Raw genomic sequence first — 21985 nt, forward strand, 5'->3', positions numbered from 1 at the left:
AATACACAGTTTTATTTAATAAGGGTCTTTATTTTTTTCTAGATTTTCCTCCCTTCTTCTTCCACTTTATAGATAAATCTTTAGGTTGTTCCAGCAAATAGAATATATTCCTTTATTAAAATAAATGAATCTCTCAGTAATATTAAGAAGAAATTCTCTCTGATCTTTACTCTTTTAACTCCTGTTATTCTGGACAACAGTTTCCTTTGTACATATGACAAGAGGAACCTCATGACATTCATACCTCTGGAGTAAAAAACTGCCTGAATTTCAGGGTTGTTCTTTCATCCTGCATTGATGTCTCCCCCTTGGTAAAATGCTGCTTTTGCTAGTCTGCAACTGTTTGTGTTATTCTGAGGCATGACCCAATCTCACCCTTGTCTGCAACCTGATCTAGAATTTATAGGCCCAGATTGTGGTGAAGAGCTGGCCTAATTATTAGTCAAATGTAACAGCAAACATGAAGGCAAATAGTCAGCACAGCAAAGTAAGTAGGAATATATTTTCCTTTGATGTACTGGAAGTAATCATCCCTCACCTTACAGACACGGTATCTCTTATACACATTCACACAGGACTACAGGATATGATGAGCAGAATGGGAAACTTCAAAAATATAAGGGTTTAAAATGGTAATCAACTTATATTTGAGTTAAAACTTGGATCCAGAAATGTGTCTGATCCTAACAAAATGCACTCTGAGCACATGCACTACAACTCTGTTATAGACAGGTGTCCTGATACTCGCATAATCTGTTGAGCACTGAACTATTTATCTGATTTTGGTTCTCTTTCTACAGCTGTTTCAGATATAACTTGTTTCAGACAAAACTGCATTTGATTGTCATGTGGATGAATACTTACTACTTGAAAAGAAAAATCCATTAAAAGTTCATGAAAATACCTATTTACACATGCAATTCTAACTAGGAACATAAATAAAAAATTAACCCAGCAACCATGGGTCTCTAATCCTAAAACTAGTGCCAGCATAACAAATCCTCAACAACATCAAATAGATGATGTGTTTCCAACAAACAGACTACTTATGTGACAGATGAGGTTTCAGTTCCAGACTTTTTAATGCAAGGAATGTTTTTCAGTGACATTAGTGGAAATTCAGTTTAATTCTGAATGGAAGACTCATCAAGTACTGTGAAGCTCAACAAAAATATCCATGTATTCAGGGACTTCTTGACATTTTTGAACTAATTTTTTTAAAATCTGATCTTAAATTAAGCCTAAATATGTCAGAGGAAGTATGATTTTTTTACTGAAAATCAACTAATAACCCTTAATAATTTATATCTGAAACAGAAAAATAAGATCTCTTATTTTTTGCACTGTTTTAGGCTTTTGTAACCTTGAAACTCAAGTTGGAACCTCTTTTCTGGGAACTTACATAAAGAAAATTAAACAAAGTACTCAGTTCTACAAAGAAATCAATCTTGGAAGGTTAGCATCTTGCCCCTACTTCATGAGGCCAGCAGAGTATGCAACACTGTGTTGCATCAACAAAGATGAAAGAAACACTCCACATGAAACTCGTGGTTCTCAGAAGCATGTTGGACCAAGTATTCGCACAGTGCTTGGACATCACAGTGAGAGGTACTTACACAGAGTAGATAAGCAATTAAATATGCTCTGGAATTTTAATGAGCAGGAGTCTACTCGGCATGAGCTTAGGAGTTTGAGGGAAGTAATTTTAAATTTCTGAACTAATATTTGCCTTACAGAAACACTGAGTCAACAGACACTGTTTTTCTTTCACTTGTTAATAGCGTGTCTAACCACGGGGTAAATACTGTTTAAACAGATTTAAAATGGTATTGGATTTTAAAGTCTTTTAAAAGCTTGCCCATATAAACAAATATGCCTTTCTCACCTTTAGACTTCTCTGTGGCACTGTGTATGGCCCTAATTGCCTCAAAAAGCTTCAGTGATAACAGAGAACATCCTGAAATAATTCACATCCTTCCTTTTAGATTAGTCTTAAAGCATGGTTACAGGTTTGTGGGTTTTTTTTTTTTCAGGCTACAGTTTTCAGCTTTCAGGCCGTCTGAAAGGCCTAAAATGCCTCTAAAAGTATATGAAACAATTTGGGCTAAAACATCAATATAAGAAAGATCACCTACATTATACAAAGATCTACTTCTCCCATCTCCACAAATCACAGAAGCAGTTCTTATCCCTTACGTCTCCAAGCACCATTAGTTTAAAGAGCCTTTCAATGTTTAAATATATGCATAAGATAGACTCTAGAAATTTTTTGAGTTTGCCCCTCCTCTATCTGCTCCCTCCCACAATTAGATTATTAGCTATTAAATGAACACAACTGGAAAAAAAAGAGCGTAGCCTTCACAGGATAATGGAGAGGGATACTGGATCTTACTATGCAGAGAGGCACAAACATCCCTTAGCTGCTATACTGAACTCAAACTTAATTTCACATAGCTGCTCTTCTTGCAGTGGCTCTCCTTTTCCCCCACCACCTATTTCTGGTATCCTCCCCAGGTGTTTACTTATTCCTGTTATGGTAAAGATGAGACAGATTTCATTTAATTGTCAAAAAGACAATACTGAGAACACATACAGTTAAAGACTATCATTTTTTTTCTATTTTCAAAGAACACAAATTTGTAAAATTCTACCCGCTTCCACACAACTTCAACAAATTTTTATTTTAATAAATTAATAGATCTTCCACTTGTCTGGAGATTCATTACATATCCTATGTCTAGAGAAATCAAAGTAACCTAGTAAGCCAATACAACAAATTCTGAGAATATCTGATATCTTTCTCAGATTCATGGAACTAAAGGATTATGTGTAAAAGTGTAAACAGAACCACTGTTAACAAAGGAAAGTTCAGGAGCTTTCACTTATTTTTGCTTTTCAATTTATGTTTTGTCTCTTCTTCAGCCACAGTCTCATTCAATCTCATTAGTTATCATTCACTTTTTCATGCTTCCCAAACATATTTTAAAATAACTAATACAAATTTTATTTTGTTCAGCTTTACGGTTTCCTTTGTAGTTTACACTCATTCTCTTTGTTTTCCTTGTTTTGGTCACTTCCATTTTATGTTACCATTCTAATCTTCTTTTTGGCATCCCTGTCACATTTTCATCTTTTCTCAGTTTCTCTGTGTGAAATACATTATCCCCTTTTATCTCCTCTATTTTTAATTCTCCTCTTTACTGAGAATATGATCTCATTTGTCCCAGTCTGTTCTTCTTTCTCTTCTGCCCTCATTTCACTTCTTTCATTTTCAATTGTCCAGTATTCCTTCCTCATTGATCTAAACATACTTTGTGATATATATGTGACATCCCATGCTGAGCTAGATTTCAGAGAATTATTAGATAGGATACTTTTTAGGTTTCCTCCTCTAAATTTCAGTACCTCATAAATAGTGGAAAACATGTTCCTTGTGTAATAGTAGCCATTTTGGAGTGGTAAGCAAGCCAAAGTGGAACAAAACCAAACACTGTCATTGTTATCTATCAACCTAGCAGATGTGACATTGACAGACAATGTCAATGTGAATGGTCCAACATCTGGACCATACCTTCATTTACTATGGGCTTGATTCTTAAAACAGACAATAAAATAGAAATATTAAAAAATGATGTAAAAATTGTGATTATTTATTTCCCTTTCCATTCTGTCTTTGCAAAATGACAGAAAGCTTAGTAAAAACAGGCAAGACATAGTAAGACAAACTAAACCTTCAGATTTCTGAGCCTCACCAGCCCAAAACAACCAATTTGGTTACTTGCTGCTTTTTTTGCAGGATGGCAATAAATATTTCAAAGCTCCATTAAGTTCAAAGATTTAGAAGTAATTACAAGAATATCAATGGTTCCAATCAAAATATACCACATCTGTTATAGAAGCCAAATGTTCATTAGGCCAGTACTACAGGATCTAATTTGTTTTGCTCTTCTAGGAGCTCATCAGCTATAGGTAAGGGCCTACATGACTCAAGAACAATTGCAATTTCAGTACTTTTCACATTGTCTTCTCTTCCTTCAAACTTCCCATGGTTCCCTTGGATATAAGCACCATATCTATAAAAATAATACAGCAACATAACCAAATTTTTCACTATGTCAGATTACACACTGGGTAGTTTTCCTCGTTCTATTTTGCACATAAGTCTGTATACTGGACAACATATAATCTCAGAAAACTCTCCTTTCACTCTTGTTCTGGAAAATGAATAGCAGAAATTTCGCTTTTTGCTTAGTTCAATGTCTTTGTTCTGCTAATTGCAACAAATTCAGTGAGTCTAAAATCTCTGAACATTGTAAAACTGAAAAGATCAATTTGCTCTTGCTTGTATATCAATCACATGAGAACACACATGTTTTCAATAAACACGCTGAATATCAAATCTGTGAGACGATCATACAGATCCTCTTGTACTCTATCACTGATTATGTATCTGTGCCTCAAGAATAGCTTTTTGCTGGTATGTGTTTTCTCAGACCTTTTTGAAATATTTTTGGCTCCTGTAGCGCCATGATCTACCAACATTAAACTTTCAATGAAAAAGGCTCATTTTTCGGACATCCAACAAACCTCAAACCAGTAAATCTTCAGAGTTCTGAGGTTTCCTCAGATTTCACCAGTCTAATTTACAGCAACCTCCCTCCCCCGGAAGGAAGTTTGTACCTACATCTTTCTAGCTGTGAAGTTATGGAAATGCACTTAGAGCTGAACAGAATGTGAAGGAAAAATCTGAAACAAATGAGAATTCCAATGTATTTGATGATGGTGCAATGGTCAGAGAAGATGCCAGTGATGACGGTTGAACGTCCCTTTGCCTTCCCAGCCCCCTTCATATATTCTCAGGCATAGGATGACAAAGGGAAGTCCACGGGTCACATGAACAGACACTGTTGACACATTACCCTCTCCAAATTGCCTCATTTATCCAATCAAGCTACCCAAAGTTTTGATCAGTTCCTTACCAAGGAGTAGTCTCTTCTCACAAAACTCCCAGAACCAAGGGTGGTGTCTACCGACTCAATAAAGAATGACATGAGCCATTAGCAAAACTGCAGTAGGGAATTTTTTTTTTTTTTTTTTTTTTTTTTTTAAATATTGCTTTCACATGAAGATGAAGCATAATGTTAAGTGTACAAGTCTGTGAGGCTACATGATATGCACCCTAGGGTTCTGAAGAAATCAACTGGAAAATCTGGAAATATTCCTATTAATTCACTACCTCTTTCATGAATACTATTAAATAGGTTATATTTGATTATTACATAGGAATAAATTATTTGTAAATACCTTTCTCCACTCCTCCAAGAAGTACACTTATATGAAGGGAAGCTGTGCATTCATGATAGAAATGCTTTGGCAACCAGGCAGAAAGCTCTTTAAAGATTTAAAGCTTTAAAGGTATTTCAGTTAGTAGTAATAACTCAGTTAAACTACAGTTTAACTGTACATAATTCAGTTAAATGATTCAGTAGAAACTAACCTGTAAAAACCTCGTAATGTAAACAGCAGTAATGAATGGTGTATTGTGTATCTGGAAACCTTAGTTCAGACTGAAAAAGGTGAAATTTGAGGTAGGAAATTTGAAGAGAAATTCTGTAAGCATTAGTATGTAATCTTTGTGTGTAATATGAATTATTTTTATCTTTGATAATAAGAAAGTGTTACTTAATATATTCACAAAATGGGTAAAATTAATTGCACGTCAATCTACTACAGTGACTTTTTGCCTGAAAAAGGGTAAAGCCTTCAGCTCAGGCCTATTACCAGAATACTTTCAAGCCCTCAAAGGCAGAAGGAAATGAATCATATGTAGGATTCTAAAGAAGTAAAAAAACACCCAATATTTTAGAGGAAACATAGAACCCTATTTATTCTGAACAGAAGTTGGTGTTGAAATTTAAGTTTTAGAATGATTTTTATGAAGAAATAATGTAGGAGCTTGAGGGATGCAAAATAATTTTAGAAGAGTAATAATTAAATATGAGCAGTACAGTACCATGGCAGAAAACCTTTTGAGGACCAAGGCCTATTAAAAATAATCAGTAAGGCTAAATTTATATACAATTTTGAAAAAGAGTAATCCTGTATCTGTTTACACAAATCTAAAGGGCATTACAAAGGTGTTAGAGTCAGACTCTTGCTTAGTCCCAGCAAAATAAGATCAAATGGCCATAAATAGCTGTTTGGAAGCTCTTGACATCAAGGAGGATGGGGAAGGTCCCCACACTTTTTGCAGAAGCTCAGATAGGTGGTTGAGTACTCATTGTTGGAAGTTTTCAGTCTCAGCTTGACAAAGTTACAGATGAGTTTATGAGCACTGCAGTATAAGCAAAGCATTGTAGCTGGAGTACAGCTGCCATTCACAAAATAAATCTTGAAAAACCATATATTTTGAGTGGAGACATGTTATCATGCTTAAAATTTCTTCACTTTCATCACAAAGTTTTTGCAATATTTTTGAGCTAGAAGTGAGTGAGAATGTGTTTTAATTTCATGTTTTTATGTAAAAATTTTTACAGAGCTGTCAAATTATCCATGTAATATTGTACAAATAAACTATATGGCTGAGATCATCACAAAAATATTTTTCCTTCTTTGCAGAGTACATTTTAAGACCTTCCTACCTTCAAATTCCAACTAGAAGTCCAGGACTCAAACACTTGTATGAAATGAATGTGAGAAACATTTCTGTTCAGATCAGTTTCAATATTTACTTTTGAACATGAAACAGTTTTTGAGAAGTTCAACTTACATTTATCATTTCTTACTGCATAATGATTCACTTTGAAACTTCATGCTTCGAGAGAAATGGTGGCTCACTGTAAGCAACAGTTGCTGGGTTGTGTTAAGGTTCTCTTCACTTGTGAAAATAAAACGCTGAATTGTCAAAGTGACCTCTAGCTAAATGACAGCTGGGTTACTCTACTGGAGCTGCAAACTTAGACTAACCTGCAAATGCACTCTCTGCTTATCTGGGAAGCATTTTTTATTTTTGTGTGAATAGTTTTTGGGGGCAGAATCAGAGCTATAGAAGTGGTAGGTATAAGTTGAGTAGGTAGAGGGAAGAGAGATTTCAATAAATAATAACAAATAATAAATAATCTTTCTTTTTCTCTAGTGGTCATAAATTCACAGGGATATGAGCCAAGTTTTTATTATTGTTATTATTATTTAACAGTGACATTCATTAGGTAAATTAGATGCTGCTGAATGACTGCAAGTGATGCCATATTAAAAACAGTCTTTTTAGAATTATGTGGCATATTTACTGGCCTGATTTAAACTCAGTTTTTATAAGAAGGGAGACTGCTACTTTCTTAATCTATTTTAGAGGAATACAGTTTTTCATGTCTTTTATAGGTAAGTAGTAAACTTGAATTTTCTCTTCACGAATAACGCATAATCCCAAACATCTAGAGGAACTATAATTGAATTGAAAAATGGCACAGTTGAAGCACAAGAAGGGAAATAAGAAGTGACAAGCCTAGCATGTAAAAGTCAGGCAGGCTTAAAAATAAGAAAAAAAATCTGCTTTTAGCACCATTGTCCAAGGACAGGCTGTGAAATAAGAATTCACAAACTTTTTGTTTCAGAATCTGTTCTTTTTTTCTAGTCTATCTATCTATCTATCTATCTATCTATCTATTTATTATCATTAAGGAATAACTGAACTTTCTCAGCTCTCTAGAGAACAAAAGTTTGATGCTGCTAGTGTTTCAACTCCATTTTAATGCTTACCACTGTAAAACAGTAAATAAGGGCATGTGTGCAGACACACTCCTGTTCAGATGAAGATCTCATTGCAGCACTGACCCTGCACACACAAGACCAAGAACCTCTTCTGCTCTGCTAGAACCAAGGGTAAGAAAGGGCATCAAAAAGTGACCATCTGTTTGGCTGACCCAAGAGGACAGGTGGTCCTTCTCTCATCCATATGGTCACCTTTCCATTAACTAGAGGCAAAACAGCACTAAATCACCTTTAAAAAGAGAAGAAAGTGAAACGAGGCATAAACAAAGAACTTCCTAATCCTTGCAGTGCTAGTAATTTTGCTTGCTGAAGCTATAATGTCATTCATAACAGAAAACATAAAAATGCTGGATGTCACAGAGACATGCTGTACAAATATCACCTGCAATGCTCCTTGTCAGCAGTTCTTTCACTTTCCTGATTTTGAAGAATTGTTGAGATCTGAGTATTTTTGTATTTACAAGAGAATGATTTGGCAGGAAGAGGTTAAATGCTAGAGTCAGTCTGCTGCATGGAAAAAGGGAAAAGAAGAAGATACATACTCTTGGGCATGGGGCCCGAGGGGGAAGGGGGGGGGAGGGGAGGGGCTGCAAAGAGAAGCTAGAGAAGAGAAAGTCTTCCTTTTTTGAAGGTTTTGGATGAGGTCAAGAGTGCTAATAAGATTTGGAGTTTAGCCACTTTTCAGTGGATAAATGTTTCGTGTAAGTCTGAATTAAGTTAAATCTCTGAAGAGATTTACTTTTTTAATAGGAAGCTTGTCTCAACAACAAAACACTATGTTGTGAACAACACATGCTGACAATTTTCTTATAAACATCCCATTTACAGTACATTTTCCTACAGCTTGACAACGTCATATATGCCATATTCAAGTATGACTCTTCTGTTAGCCTAGGCTTAGATCACACTATCTCCACCTGCTAAGAACACTCACAAAGACACAACTTAGAAAACATACACACTTGAGCATACTCACACACTATTGAGAAAAAGAAATGTTACACTGATATCATAAAACTAAAAAGCCTGGACTTCTCTCATTTTGATTTACTGCTGCCTCCAATCAATTCACACAGTGGTGTTAAAAAATCTAAGTAGAGCAAGTAGAGCACTATTTTAGTTTAAGCAGAGTTGGCATTCATGACATAGAAAGCTTTATCAAGCCCTGCTGAAATGCTAGTTTTTGTGCATCATATTGTGCCTGCCTATAACTCATTATCTTCTGATACCTGAGTAATTAGATGCATTTCCTACTCGTTCCAATTTCAAGTATTTGTTTTACAAAAAATATCATCTTTCTTAGCCTCAAAATTGCATGTTTTGAGCATCACAAGCTCAAATGGGGAGTTTTGAGCAAAAAACTGTATATTGTCACTTTTGAAACATGAGTTCTGTTTTCATTCCTAAAGGTACGTTATGCAGGTACAATGCTGAGGTTTGCCTGGACTGAAGGTCTTTTCCATCCTAAATGAGTCCACAGTTCTAAAACTGAGTAAGAATTCTACCTGCCAACGGCGCAGCTGAAGATTTGCTCCCTAAGTAAGTCCTAACCTCAATTTACAGAACTGATCCTTTTCTCTTTTGCTAGCACTAAGTTTACACTAAGTAGAAGGAAATAATAATAACAAAACTAAAAATATCTTAAAAGAAGTAAACTTCACATCTAAATTAAGCTTTTGTAACACTACAGAAAGAATAATATCAATATTGAGACATTATATTTTACTTTACCTAATCACTAACCTAAGTGATTTTTTTTTTTTTTTTGCCATTTTCTGTGAGAAAGAAAGAAAAAATACAACTTTGAAAGAAGCCTGCTGCTTCAGTCTGCTAATGACATGGAATGTTCTATCCCAAAATGATCTTTAAAAAAGAGATCAAAGGATCACCTGGCCTTATATTCTGTCTCCGGCTGTAGTCAATGATAGCTGTCTAGGAGTAGTAAATATAGTGCAAACATGGAGTAACACTTCACAACTTTACAGGTAACACTCTCTGACTCTAAATATCGATGACTCTGGGTCTGCTTGAGTTGTACAGTCATTTCTTCTTCAACTTTTCTGTGTACTACAGAATTTCATATGTCTGTACATGTATAGACATTCCAAATTTTAAAGATTTTGTCACAAAAAAGCTTTTTGTCACTCTTCTCTCTATCTTTACTAGATCACCCCAGTGGTCTTTTCCAACCATAATGATTCCATGATTCAGTAATTATTAAATGAAGGGACCAGAATTGCATACAATTTTGAGGATATGGGTTACCAACCATCTGAGTCAAATCACAGGAGCTTTGTCAAATACTGTTTGAAACTTATCAGAAACAAATTCATTTATACTTTTGTGCTGCAATCTTGCATACACTATTCCAAAATCAAATTGTATTAGCTTTGTTCATCATTACTTTCTTATCCCTTGCTCATCCATCACATTAGCTAGTAGGTAGTGAAATACACATAACTTACTATTTATAATTATTTTTAATGTAATTTTTTAATGTAATTGCAATTATAAAACAGAATAAAGAAAATGTTACTCACGTGTATTTATCTTCTGAAGTGAAATGTGCTTTTCCAGCTGTCTACGAAGTTTCACCTCTGCTCCATATTTGCCAGTAGTGCCATTGTCAGCCAAAATGAAATGTGAATGCATACTGTTGAGTACCGTCAACTTACTCATAGGATTGGACATTGTCTGGTACGGCCGGACCACCTGGAATTTGGAGACAGAGGAAAAAAAAAGTACTAAACAGAAAAGGTCTGTATGAGTTATTGGACACTAGTCGACAAGATGATAAAAACAAAATTGTTTGTGAAAGACTACTGATTTTTTTTACTTGAACACTGCAGTCTTCTTTCTGCAAAATAGAAAATAACATTTGCACTTAAACCTTTCCACTCTTATAGAGTGGGAAATGATGACCTTTTAGATGTAGATATTGCTTAGAGAGTTTCCCACTGTAATCTGTTTCACTGGTATCAGTGGACACCGTTCTGGAAGCAAGTCCAACTAATGAATTCCAAAGGTCTGTATGAACACACATATATATATAACATATATATAATACATATGATGTACACCCTCTTTGCTCCTGCTTTTCTATAGTGCTTCTATAAATCTTCTTGTCTTCCAACTGAGCTCTTTGATTCTTTCTTCACAGGTCCCAGTAGCACTATGCCTCTGTTATAGGTCACTGAGAGCCACCAGCACTGGAAGCCCTTCATAGACACTCCAGAATAGGCGAGTGCCACTCTTAAGACAGGTGTAGACGTGACATTACACCATATTTTCAATGTCTTTGGGAAAAAAAAATGATGGTTCTTATCTAGACAGTTAACTGCATTGACAATAACTTCAGAAGTCATAGATTCAACAGAGAATCTGCAAATGTTCCTTTGATTAATTTGTGTCAGAAGAAGTTTTTTGTACATAAGCAGATTAAATTGCTGCAATTCTATATTATGCATAGCCTCCAGTCAGAACAAAGCTGGTCCATGTTTGGTTTTCAGCTACCTTGGTGGATTTTCAGTGACATGTGTAAGGACACACTAATGTGACTTAAGAATTGCCGTTGTGTAGAGGGTTTATGGCTGATCAGTCAAAGACATTTGCTAGAAATACAGTTCTCCACAGTTTTTATATGTCTTCATTTTGAAAGACAAAATTCCTGGGAATCTGTAAGACGAAGCCCTGGCTAAGGAAATGCTGACCTGGTATGTTATAAAACTTAGCTCTTCTATGCTTCTTCTGCAAGGTATTTTCTTCTCAGCTCTAGCATTGTACTTTAGGGAAATCTAAAAAAATCTTGTCCTATTCAATGTACAAAACTATTTTATTGTATTTTGAGAAGACTACTTGCAGACAGAAATAAATTAACTTACTAATTCCTTTATAAAATTAGATACCATTTTGTTGTTCAAAAGAGTTATCTAATTGAGAAATAATTCTTTATAAATATCATATGTTAGATATTCTTTGGTAAGAGATCCCTTTCTGTCTGTTTCACTTGGGACTTGTTGCAGTACACTGGTCAACTCATTCATGGCAAGGGAAAATACACAGATATATCCAAAACTTTTGCACAGAGGGTACTCATTAAGCTATCTGTCCTGAAAATGCTCTGAGAAGACAAGAGGGCAGCTGCCAACAGCAAGGCTGTGTGCTCTAAGGCTGCGGGAACAGGTGATAGCTTTGGCTCAAGTTTCTTTTGTACTATTTCTTTTGGTATACCATTCATAAAGCATTTATTCTACAAGGCAGTACAGCTTAACATGTATCAGTACGCTGTTAGAAGATGCTTGTTAACTAACTTCTACACACAAAAACCATGTCTCACATGCTACCATCAGAAAAGAACCAAAGGTTCTTTCTCGCACAAACAAAATAAAGCTGAAACAAATACATGCTAAGTAGTCGATACCTGCTCTCTCAAAACAGAGGGGACAAGTCAGCAAGATCTGTCAGAGGAGGAATGACTTAAGTTACCAGTTCGTGGTTCAATCACACTAAGGATGGTCAGCTGCTATGAATGTAGTTTTACTGAAGAGTTGTGTTTTTTCCCCAAGAGCTATGGCTCAGGATTTTATATGGTGATAGCTTGACTTGATTTTCTAATGAGCTGCAGCACCAGAGACTCCACATACTGACTTAGTAATGCTCCTTGAGGGCAGAGTAGAAGGTTATGCTTTGGCTTTGTGTTTGATGATTAACTGCAAGGTGAATCTTATTTATAAAATTTATTGATTGGAAAACAAGAATACAATTATTTTCAGTTGATCTGTTCACATCATGTATAGTTGAATAGCTGAAAATCCTTTTTTAGTACTGAAGTTCACAAACCACATGATCATGATTAAAGGATAAGCAAATCCTCAGGAAGGCAACAAATTCTTAAGCTTTGAGGTAAACTACTTTACCAGAGGACTCAGCAGACTTTCAGTTTCTCACTCTTGCAGTTCCCATACCTTTGTTCTTTCAAATCTCTTATATTTTACAGGCAAGATAAAAGGCTGGAAGAAGTTTAACTTTAATCTCTTCTCATCCTCTTTGCAGTCTGAGAAGAGAGAATAATTTTCATCCTCTTTCCACATGAAGAGGGGGGAATAATGTCCCCTGGCAATTTTTCTGAAGAGTTTAAAGGAAGCACTTATGCTCAAGACAACCCTTCTAAGTATAGGATAACAACTGTGAGAGCAGCATGCTGTGATGCAATAGCCACACTGCTCAAGGTGAGGACTCATTCCCTGTGCTGTCAATAGGTGAGGAGGTGGGCCAACTGCAGTGCTCATCTCTGCCTCCTGAGGAGACAGCAAGCTTGGACTAAAAGCACTAGTACACTTCTTTTGCATTTCCCACAGGTACATGATACTGAGCATAGAGACAGTGCCTTCAGGTATCTCAAAAGGGACAATGAGAAAAAATGTAATACAGTAATTAGTGGCAGAAGATAAATGAACCAGGTGCTGGGGGCCCTGAAGTGGGGGCCAGTCATTGACACTGGCTGGTAACCCAATGCAGTAAAAGAGATCCAGCTTGTGTCTTGGCCTGTACCACACCTCCTAATGCATTTCCCCACCACTGCTGAAGCAAGCATGTGTCATGCTATCCGACACACAAATCTAGATGCAGATAAGGCATTTACAACAAACTCAGTATGTTCAGTGTAACGGTGCAAGAAGAAAGAAAGATGTAAACTTTGCTTCTGAAAGACTGAGCAGCTGTTGTTCAAATTATGCCTTTTGTGATGCCTCACTATTCTGGGGTACCTGAGGGAACAGAACAGTTCTTGGTTTAATTTAAAGGATCCCAGAAGCATCCCTGTCCAAAGCCTGTGTATATGCTACAAATATTACTGTCCCCAGCTTTGCCTCAGGCATGCTTCTCACACTGTAGTTTGCAATGAGAGCTGAATCTCTCTTCCCTACACTTTTCCTTGGAGTAATTATTTGGTGGCTCAAACCTGACATGAAAAAGAGACTCTGATGCTTTGACACAAAAGTCATAGTGAAATGAATTTGTAAATTACTTTTCGTCACCTATAATCTTTTTCCAGAATTCTATTTAACTACAAGTAATGTATTTCTTTGAAAATAATAGAAAAATTATCTACCAAAGTAAGTCAGATCTTGCCTGAGATTTGTAACTTTTACTGTTATTCTGAAATCTGCAGAGTAGTTAAAGCAAAGCTGAATCTTTCTTACACTATAAAACAGAGATGTGTAAAAGAGAAAAGGAAGTCTCATGCTGTTTAAAGGAGTTTCATGCTGTAGGCTAACATTATTATCCAGTCTTACTAAGTAAAAATGAAAGCATGTAACCCCCCCCTTAAGCATAAATGAATATTTTTTTCTGATTTGGATAACCTTTAGTCGTCTCAAGGAAGATGGTGTTATTCTGAAAATGAAAGGCACTTGGTTCTGGCACAGTGGTACTCAGCTGAAGTTATTTATAATGAGGTATTTACAGAAGAGATCAGTGAGAAAGGAGTGAGCATAACCTGGTGTGATGGTGAAAGTAAGTCTTTCTCAGTCAGTCTAGCTGTAATACCTAGTAAAGAATCCCAGATCTATAAGCTTTCCACATCAGATGCATTTTCTTCATTTCCAGTTGGCGCTAAACTTGTTCTATAACTACAGACATGCTTTACCCATGTCCATTGTTATAGAAATAAGAGACTTGAATGTTGTGTGGCAATCTCATCTGTAAATTCCAATATAATTCTGAAAAAGCGTTCTGTTATTAGGCTGTAACTTTCAATAATTAAGTTTTAAACTTTCAATAATTTCCTGGTGATACACTACAATAAGGAAGGTCCTTGTCTGTCCTGAATAAGCTACCCTGTCTGTTATTGTCCCAGTGATTTTGAGAAGTTCATAACACTTGACTTCAGATAACTTCCCTGTTGTGATGCAGCCTTCCAAAGTGCACATAACCTTCCAGCTTTGAAATGGCCTCCCTGTTCCACCATCCAAATCAATACTGAAAAACTTAAAATATTAGCAAGTAGGGCAGGACTACTGAGATCTGCTGTACTGTTTGAGCACCCTAGAGAAAATTTTGTTGATGACATGCTTTCACACCCAGTTAAAGTTATAAAATCCAACATCTGTGCTGATATAAAAAATGGTGGTTATGAAAGTACAGTTTTTAATAATTCTAGACACAGAATGAGAAAGTCAGATTCTATTTTTTAGCAAGATAAATATGTAGGGTTGGATTCAACTTATGTTTAGTCCAATATAGGCCTTATATGAAAAGAGACCATTTTTACTTTTCATTTTTATGATGTCAACCGTACAAGAGAGTAGACTTTTAGTAGCAGAATACTTATCACTTGTGTACTTTTCATTTTCTGCTTTTTTTTCTTTCCCTTGATGTTCTGAACAAGTCCATAAAGAATATCTGCTAGTGACAATGTTCCCATTGTAAGCATCTGAATTCCAAAGAGTAAAAAGTATAATTTATTCTGGAACATGAAAATGGTTGTACATAAATATGCTATACAATATATGGTAATATTTGGTAGGTGTTATGTATATATATGTAGTAATCTGCTGTGTGAAAGTATTTTTCTTTCTGTTAATACATTTTTGCTTACATGCAGTTGTTCACTTATGTTATTTACTTATGGTATAGGTTTAAAAAGAAAGCTTGTATTTTGCATTGTGTGCTCTGCTGCACAGATTTCAGCTGACCACAGATACTTTCTCTTTATTGGATAGAGCCTTTGATAAAAATTGTAAGTATCTACCTTCTCCAGAATCTCTGGTGAGTTTCATTTTGTGCCATGCACTCACTGCTGAGTGCAATTCAAATATCAAAGGAGAAATATGGGAAGAGAAACACAATAACTCACAAATGAAATGCACAAAAAAAGGTAGAAAAATTACGAATTTCCTCTTATGTTGACCTGCTGAATCTATAGAAGGAGAGATTTTTATAGCAGTCATGGAAAAGTGGGTAACAGGTTTTGGAGTGATTTGGCATGGCAGCACAGGAGATCAATTTTACCTTTTGATGAAATCAATAAGAAAAAGGATTTTGGCTTTTTGTTTTCAAACCTTGAGTCACTAAACCAAGGCATCCTGCTTAAGGTCATATACTAACGCACTGCTAAAGATCAGGGACATATCATATTACTGGGAAAGTTCTTAACTAAGTCAAAGTGTAAAAGCATATATACACTTGAAGCTGAAATAATAGCTACTCTGGATGAAAAAATGAGACTTGGTTGACTTCACAGAGCAAAGAGCAAGTAATGAAATCAAAGCACTCCTAATCCAGACACTGTTCCTACTGTGGTGATGAGCAATTAAGCTCAAGTGAGGGCTGAACAGACCCTGCAAAGGAAGACTCAATGACACGCACACTATAGAGACTCACAGACTGCGTTTCTTTAGATGGAAAAATGGTTCCATGTGTAAAGGGAAGAATGGCTGTAACACAAGTTTTCCACCAGATTAAGCAAGCAACATTACTTTCTCAGCTTTTGTATTAGAAAACTGGAAATAAATCAGCAGTCTAACTTTCTTTTGAGTGCTTTGTTTTTAAATTAGAATTTAAGTGTGTTAAGCTGGGCACTGTTTTGTACTGTATTGATTTTACCATATCAGAGTAAGATTGGTCTCCTCAGGGACTGTTAGCTGTCAAAAATAACAAACAAAATAACAAACATCAGTAATATTTTGCTTAATTTACTTGCCCACTTATCTTCATGAGTCTGAAGAGAACCCTTGGGCTACCCAGGAGCTGACTGATATGGCCGGTAAATGTAAAACTTCTCAGCTATGACTTCAGTCGTGACACAGGCCAGAATAGTGTCAGAGAATTAGCAGAAACAGATCAAACCTGGTGAGCCACAAAGCATGGAGAGGCAGCGTGTACTGGGGCATGTGCACTGGCGGAAATAAACTCCTCCTATTCTCCACTAATATTCCATGATTACTTTCTGTATCCAATGCTGTTCCAAGCAGTGAGGGTATGCTTTGACAACACCCCAATTTTGATCATAATTTAACCAGACATAGTGCATATAGGCATAAAGCCATGTTGATGCTGGAGTTCAACAGGCCTTTCACTATTGGCTGACATTTTTTTTCTGCCATGCAATCTTTTGTGCCTTGTGTGTTTTTCTTAATGATAGTTCATTTTACATTCTTGTGGTACTATTTATATTCCCCCTTCTTGGTTCATTTCACAGCATTCACCTCTAATGAGCCAGTCAATACAGTGCACTTTGATTTTCAAAACACTTGCTCACCAAGTGTTTCAAAAGAAACTGCATATACTGAAAATTCTTTGAGGGTTTAGTAACAGGAAATTATAGAGAAAAGGATGGAAAGTGCTAAGAAAGAAAGGTTATTTTTTGCCACAACTAATTACTAAAAAGATTTAGTAACAAGTGGCCTACCTCAAAATGAGTCATGTAGAGGTTTGAGGTCAATGAATGCAAAAAGCTTGCTGAGAATTCAGTGGACTATGAAGAGCTGAAGAAAGCTTTTATAATGTAGCCTGACAAGATTATCAAATGGAAGATGAAATGCAATATTAGTAAGCATAAAGCTTACATGTCCAATAGAAAGCGGTAACACCAATAATGCAGTGTTGCATTATTCCACCAATCAAACTTTTTATGGAAATATCAGGGGTCACAGAGCTCAAAGGAAAAATTCCTATTTTGTCTACCAAAGATGTATTTTAGTACTGCTTTTGTAGCTGGTGATAACTCTCTAAGTGTAGCTCTAATGATGCAGTCATGGCTGCACTCATAGAAGACTTTACCTAAAAATGTTTGTTTCAATTCTTTTTTTTTAAACTGTTATTCCTTTCTCTGTGATGATAAGACTAAGAATTTTTGATTTATCAGAAGCCACTCATCTATTTCAAATGATGATAGTTAATTTTTCTGAGTGACAGAAATATGGCCTGTTAGAAGGTAACTGTTATGATTCATTGAGGTTTGATCTCATGGCCAATATTTATAAGGTTTTTCTCAGTTGAGGTAATAAAAAGTAATAAGATGGAATATGTTGCATGGGAGACTGTCAGTAAGTATGAATATAACCAATACATCATAATACTGTTGCAAAATGAATCAGACTTCAAGCTTTCCAGTGCATAACGATTAAAAGATGAAACTTTAGTACATTTTCTTCGTGATTTATTTTAAAATAAAGTATATGTTCTAGAAAGTACTGCAAATTTCTATTTCTTGACCTCTTGTTTTTTTTTTGTTGTTGCTATGTCAAAATTGTTATCACCCATAGTGGAAGCTCTGGGTGCGTACTGATTTTCTGTTGTTAGAGGCATTAATTCTATAAGAAGTTCAGGATGAAGAGAAAAGGAAAATAACTGCAAAATTTATATATATTATAGGTTATCTATGTCCACACAAGACTTACATCTTTGCCGATCAGATCCTCTTGATTTTCCACGATCCCCCAGGGAGCTATACCAATGGTGCAGATCTTCCCTCGGGATTTTGAGGCATGATCTTTCAGTGCATCTCCAACATGTCGAATGACTCCTGGGGGGAAAAAGCATAAAACAGAGATTTAAAAATAATGACACTTCTGTTCATTTTGGTATGGATCTATATGTTATGATATGGTAAGCATCCTATTTTTAGGGATCTCCTATGCAATGGATGAAGACAACTTAATGCTCGTCAGTCAAGATATGAATATTTTTTCACTGATCACTATTATAGAAATATTATATGTTTGTTTTATCTAAGCTACAAAATTATTAAATGAGGTAGCAGGAAAAATATTTATGTAGGCCTAGAAATAAAAAGAGAAAAAATGAGAGCTGACTGTAACTTGCTTATCTGCACTTGTGTTCACAAATGCACAGGCATGCAAACAGACACATGATATGTGTATCCTTCCCAAACACAGAAACAAACACAACAATGAAAAAAGAAAAGACTAAGACACTTTGTGCCAGAATAAAGGATAGAAATTTGAAAAAATTCTTTCTCTGCTGTGTGGTGATCTGTTCAGACATTTTTTGCAAAAATCCACAATCACTTGAGGATCAGCAAAAATATAGAAATTAGTATAGAGAGAATGACTGCTCCCTGTTTCTCTTTCCTGTGCTTTCTGATACTCCTGTTTGTATGCTTTTGATGCACTTTGCCAGTGTTCCAGATGTATCCTAATGCAGAGGACATAATTCATTCTTCCTTCATTTTCACAAAATCAGTTTTTGACCCACATATCAATAATTTATTTATTTATCTATCTGTCCATCCATTTATTTATCTGTATCTATTTATACCGCACTGCGGCAGACCTTAGGATTTGCTGTGGTTGTTATCTCTTACTCAGTCTCTCCGTTTGTTTCTTTTTCTGATTCCATGAATTTGAAAATAACTGGATTATAAATGTAACAGTCACACAGTAGGTAAAATTCTAGTTGAGCTTATCTGCACTTTAAATGAACCATGTAAAAAATAAAGAGACAAAACACTGAAGTGTGTTTCCTTCCTGTGGTTTAAAAGGAAAAAAAGAAACAACCACTCTCTCCTTGTGAAAGAATCAGCTATAATTTAAACTATAACCCAGAGTATAAGAAACAGACCAAAAATTACACCTCTTATTTTCTATTTATATTGCTGATGTGGTAAAACCTACTATTGTTTTAAATTTTATATGCCCTGTAAGCCAAATAGCCAAAGACTCTTTTTTTGCACGCATATTCAAATACATAGGAGTTGATCCCCAAAGCATTAAAACTAATGCATGATAGAGTGATTACAATATATTCCATAGATAGTAAGAGGATACACTCTGTGGGATTACTGAAGTAATAAATTACAGTGTTACTGCAGCAAATAAGAATGGCAAGAATTGACAAGTACGTCAGTCCTGGCCCAAAACTTTTTGCACTTATCTTTAGCAGAAATCTTTGTTTTCCTCCTGACTCTCTCCTCTACTCTGTCTCCTTGCAGGGAGGATAGCTGGGAAGCTAATTCCCAACATTTATTTATCTAGGGAACGAGGTTTAGCAGATTATTCCCCAAACTGATGTGCTGTCTCACAGAAGAGTTGAGCCAGCTGCTGTCTTGGGTTCTTAGAAGGCCCATATGGTATGTTACAGATGTATTCAACTTTGAATACAAATGACGATATTATCTCCCTTGCTACAGGGGTAATAGGAAAATATAGGTCTGCAGGGAAGGAAAAAGTGATACTTATTCACAGTAAAGTTTTCTATCACATCAACATTTTTTTTTTCCTTTAGCATTTCAGATCATCTTAAAAAAGAAAGTGAAATATCTTTTCTGGACAAAAGTGTTTTTTGTTTTATGCAATATAAGTTTAACTTCTTGAGCTTCTGGTTAGTATTCTGTCTCTGTAGGTGATTGTTGACCTTGTCAAGTCTTCAGGACTAATATAATTGCCTTACAGGAGGCTTTATTTTTATCTCTCCAGTGTGTTTTTCCTGCTTAACTAAACCTTGTATTCCTTGGTAGCTGCCATACTGGTATCAACTTGGCATTTTCATGTTCACACACAGTACCGTCAGCACTAATAAAATAAAACATGCCATGTTTACCTAATCCGATCAGCCCTATTTTTTTCTTATGTCAGACTGATGAAATCTCATAGATGCCACTGTGATTTCATTTCAAGGTTGCTGTTACCTGTGTTTACTCCTCCAGTGAATATCCACGCTCCAGTTGTCATAGCAGCCTTAATGAGGCCTTTCCCAAAGACTTGCTTGAGCTTTGGTTGAAGTTCAAAATTCTGAAGGCCCCCATGCACAGAGATGAGAAGTTTTGGGAGCTCAAGTTGCCACTCTTTGGTCATCAGGTGCAGAAGAAGGTCAGGTTTTGTGTCAAAAGACACACGTACATACTGCAGAAATAAGGGCAGTAGTAAAGAAAAAAAAAAAGATTGGTTATACTTAGTGATGCCTAATGCATATGACCTATGCCCATTAGAACACAGAAAAAAAAGGCAAATTTCATGATAAATGTATTAGCTAATTGCAAAGTTAATAATTTTTGCAGATTTTTGTAAAAAACTAGGCTACTAGGAACACTTTCAATTCACAAGCTGGATGGTTATCCTTTTAGGAAATTATGATTTGTATCTATATGCTTAGCGATGTTTCATAGGTATGTGTCTTGAAATTAACAATGCAGAAAATGGAAACATTTAAGCAGTCTGACAAAAACAACCCAGTCACAACTGAATTTGCTAGTATCTTATTTTGAAATTAACAAAATCAAACACTCAAAACAGGAAGTAACAGAAATAAGTTTGGTTATTCAATTACATACAAGTTTAAACTGAGATTATGAAAGATGCACTTTTCAAATGAACAAATGCTGTCTTACAACTTACAGACTAATTTGCACATATTCAGGAATTTGCCTGACAATGCATAGGCCCCTTAAAATTATTCTGAAACACAGTTAGACATTTCCAGATCTTGGCTCCTTTGTGTTGCATCTGCAATATTTTGTCCCAAGGGAGAATATGTCCATCTTTATGTGTGTGCCTTCAAATTCTCTACAGTCCCACTACAATGCACACAGACTTCTCTCCCCCTGGTAAGCCCTTCTCTCTTGGGTTCTTTTCCTCACTCTTTCCGTTTCTGATATATGAATAGTTTCACAAAACTTGTACCACGGCAGATGCTTTTTTGATTTTTTTTTTTTAATACAGCACCAAAGGCTTATAAAAGATGATATAAAAACTTTCTATAGCCTACAAGATTTGGAAGGGCCAGCTTTTTCAAATAAAGTAGGTTATCAAAAGCCAGTAACCTATCAAATGTGTGTTTGAACCAATACCTATGGAGTTATTTCAGGATTCTTTCCCCTGAAAGCTTGTCAGAACAGACATCAGGTACATAACACAGCCTGTTTTCAGCTGTAGGAACATCCAGATCTACATTACTCATTGTGGCATGACAAATAACATAATATCCACATATATAATGTAATCCCTTTGTCCCTTTTTATCATGTCTAATTGTATTTATAGCCATAAGATTGTTCTGCTTTACTAAGCACATGTTAGTAAGATGGACATCTCTCCAGTTGAGTAAGAAATATGGACTCAACTTTTCTTTCAGGAAGAAATTGATTATATCCAAGGTTTCTTTGCAAGAAAGAACGAATAGCCATTTCCAGCATTTCTGGAAGCAGAAGCCTATCTGTGCAAATCACCTGAGGAAAGCAGGTGGGACACAGCCAAACTGAA

General features: G+C 35.7%; 1 protein-coding gene across 5 annotated transcripts in view; it reads right to left on the reverse strand.

Annotated features, from left to right (window-relative positions):
* The window catches only part of TRPM3 (transient receptor potential cation channel subfamily M member 3), a 403209-nt gene that overhangs the window by 100967 nt on the left and 280257 nt on the right, over positions 1-21985 (reverse strand). For all 5 annotated transcript variants that reach the window (XM_048931275.1, XM_048931276.1, XM_048931274.1 and 2 more), the window contains exons 4-6: positions 20417-20630; positions 18168-18292; positions 10308-10479 (exon numbers count right to left, since the gene is read on the reverse strand). In XM_048931275.1, coding sequence (XP_048787232.1) covers positions 10308-10479; positions 18168-18292; positions 20417-20630 — 511 coding nt within the window. The remainder of the gene's footprint in view (positions 1-10307; positions 10480-18167; positions 18293-20416; positions 20631-21985) is intronic.

Source organism: Lagopus muta, chromosome Z (genome assembly GCF_023343835.1).
Source record: "Lagopus muta isolate bLagMut1 chromosome Z, bLagMut1 primary, whole genome shotgun sequence".
NCBI classification, from domain to species: Eukaryota; Metazoa; Chordata; class Aves; order Galliformes; family Phasianidae; genus Lagopus; species Lagopus muta.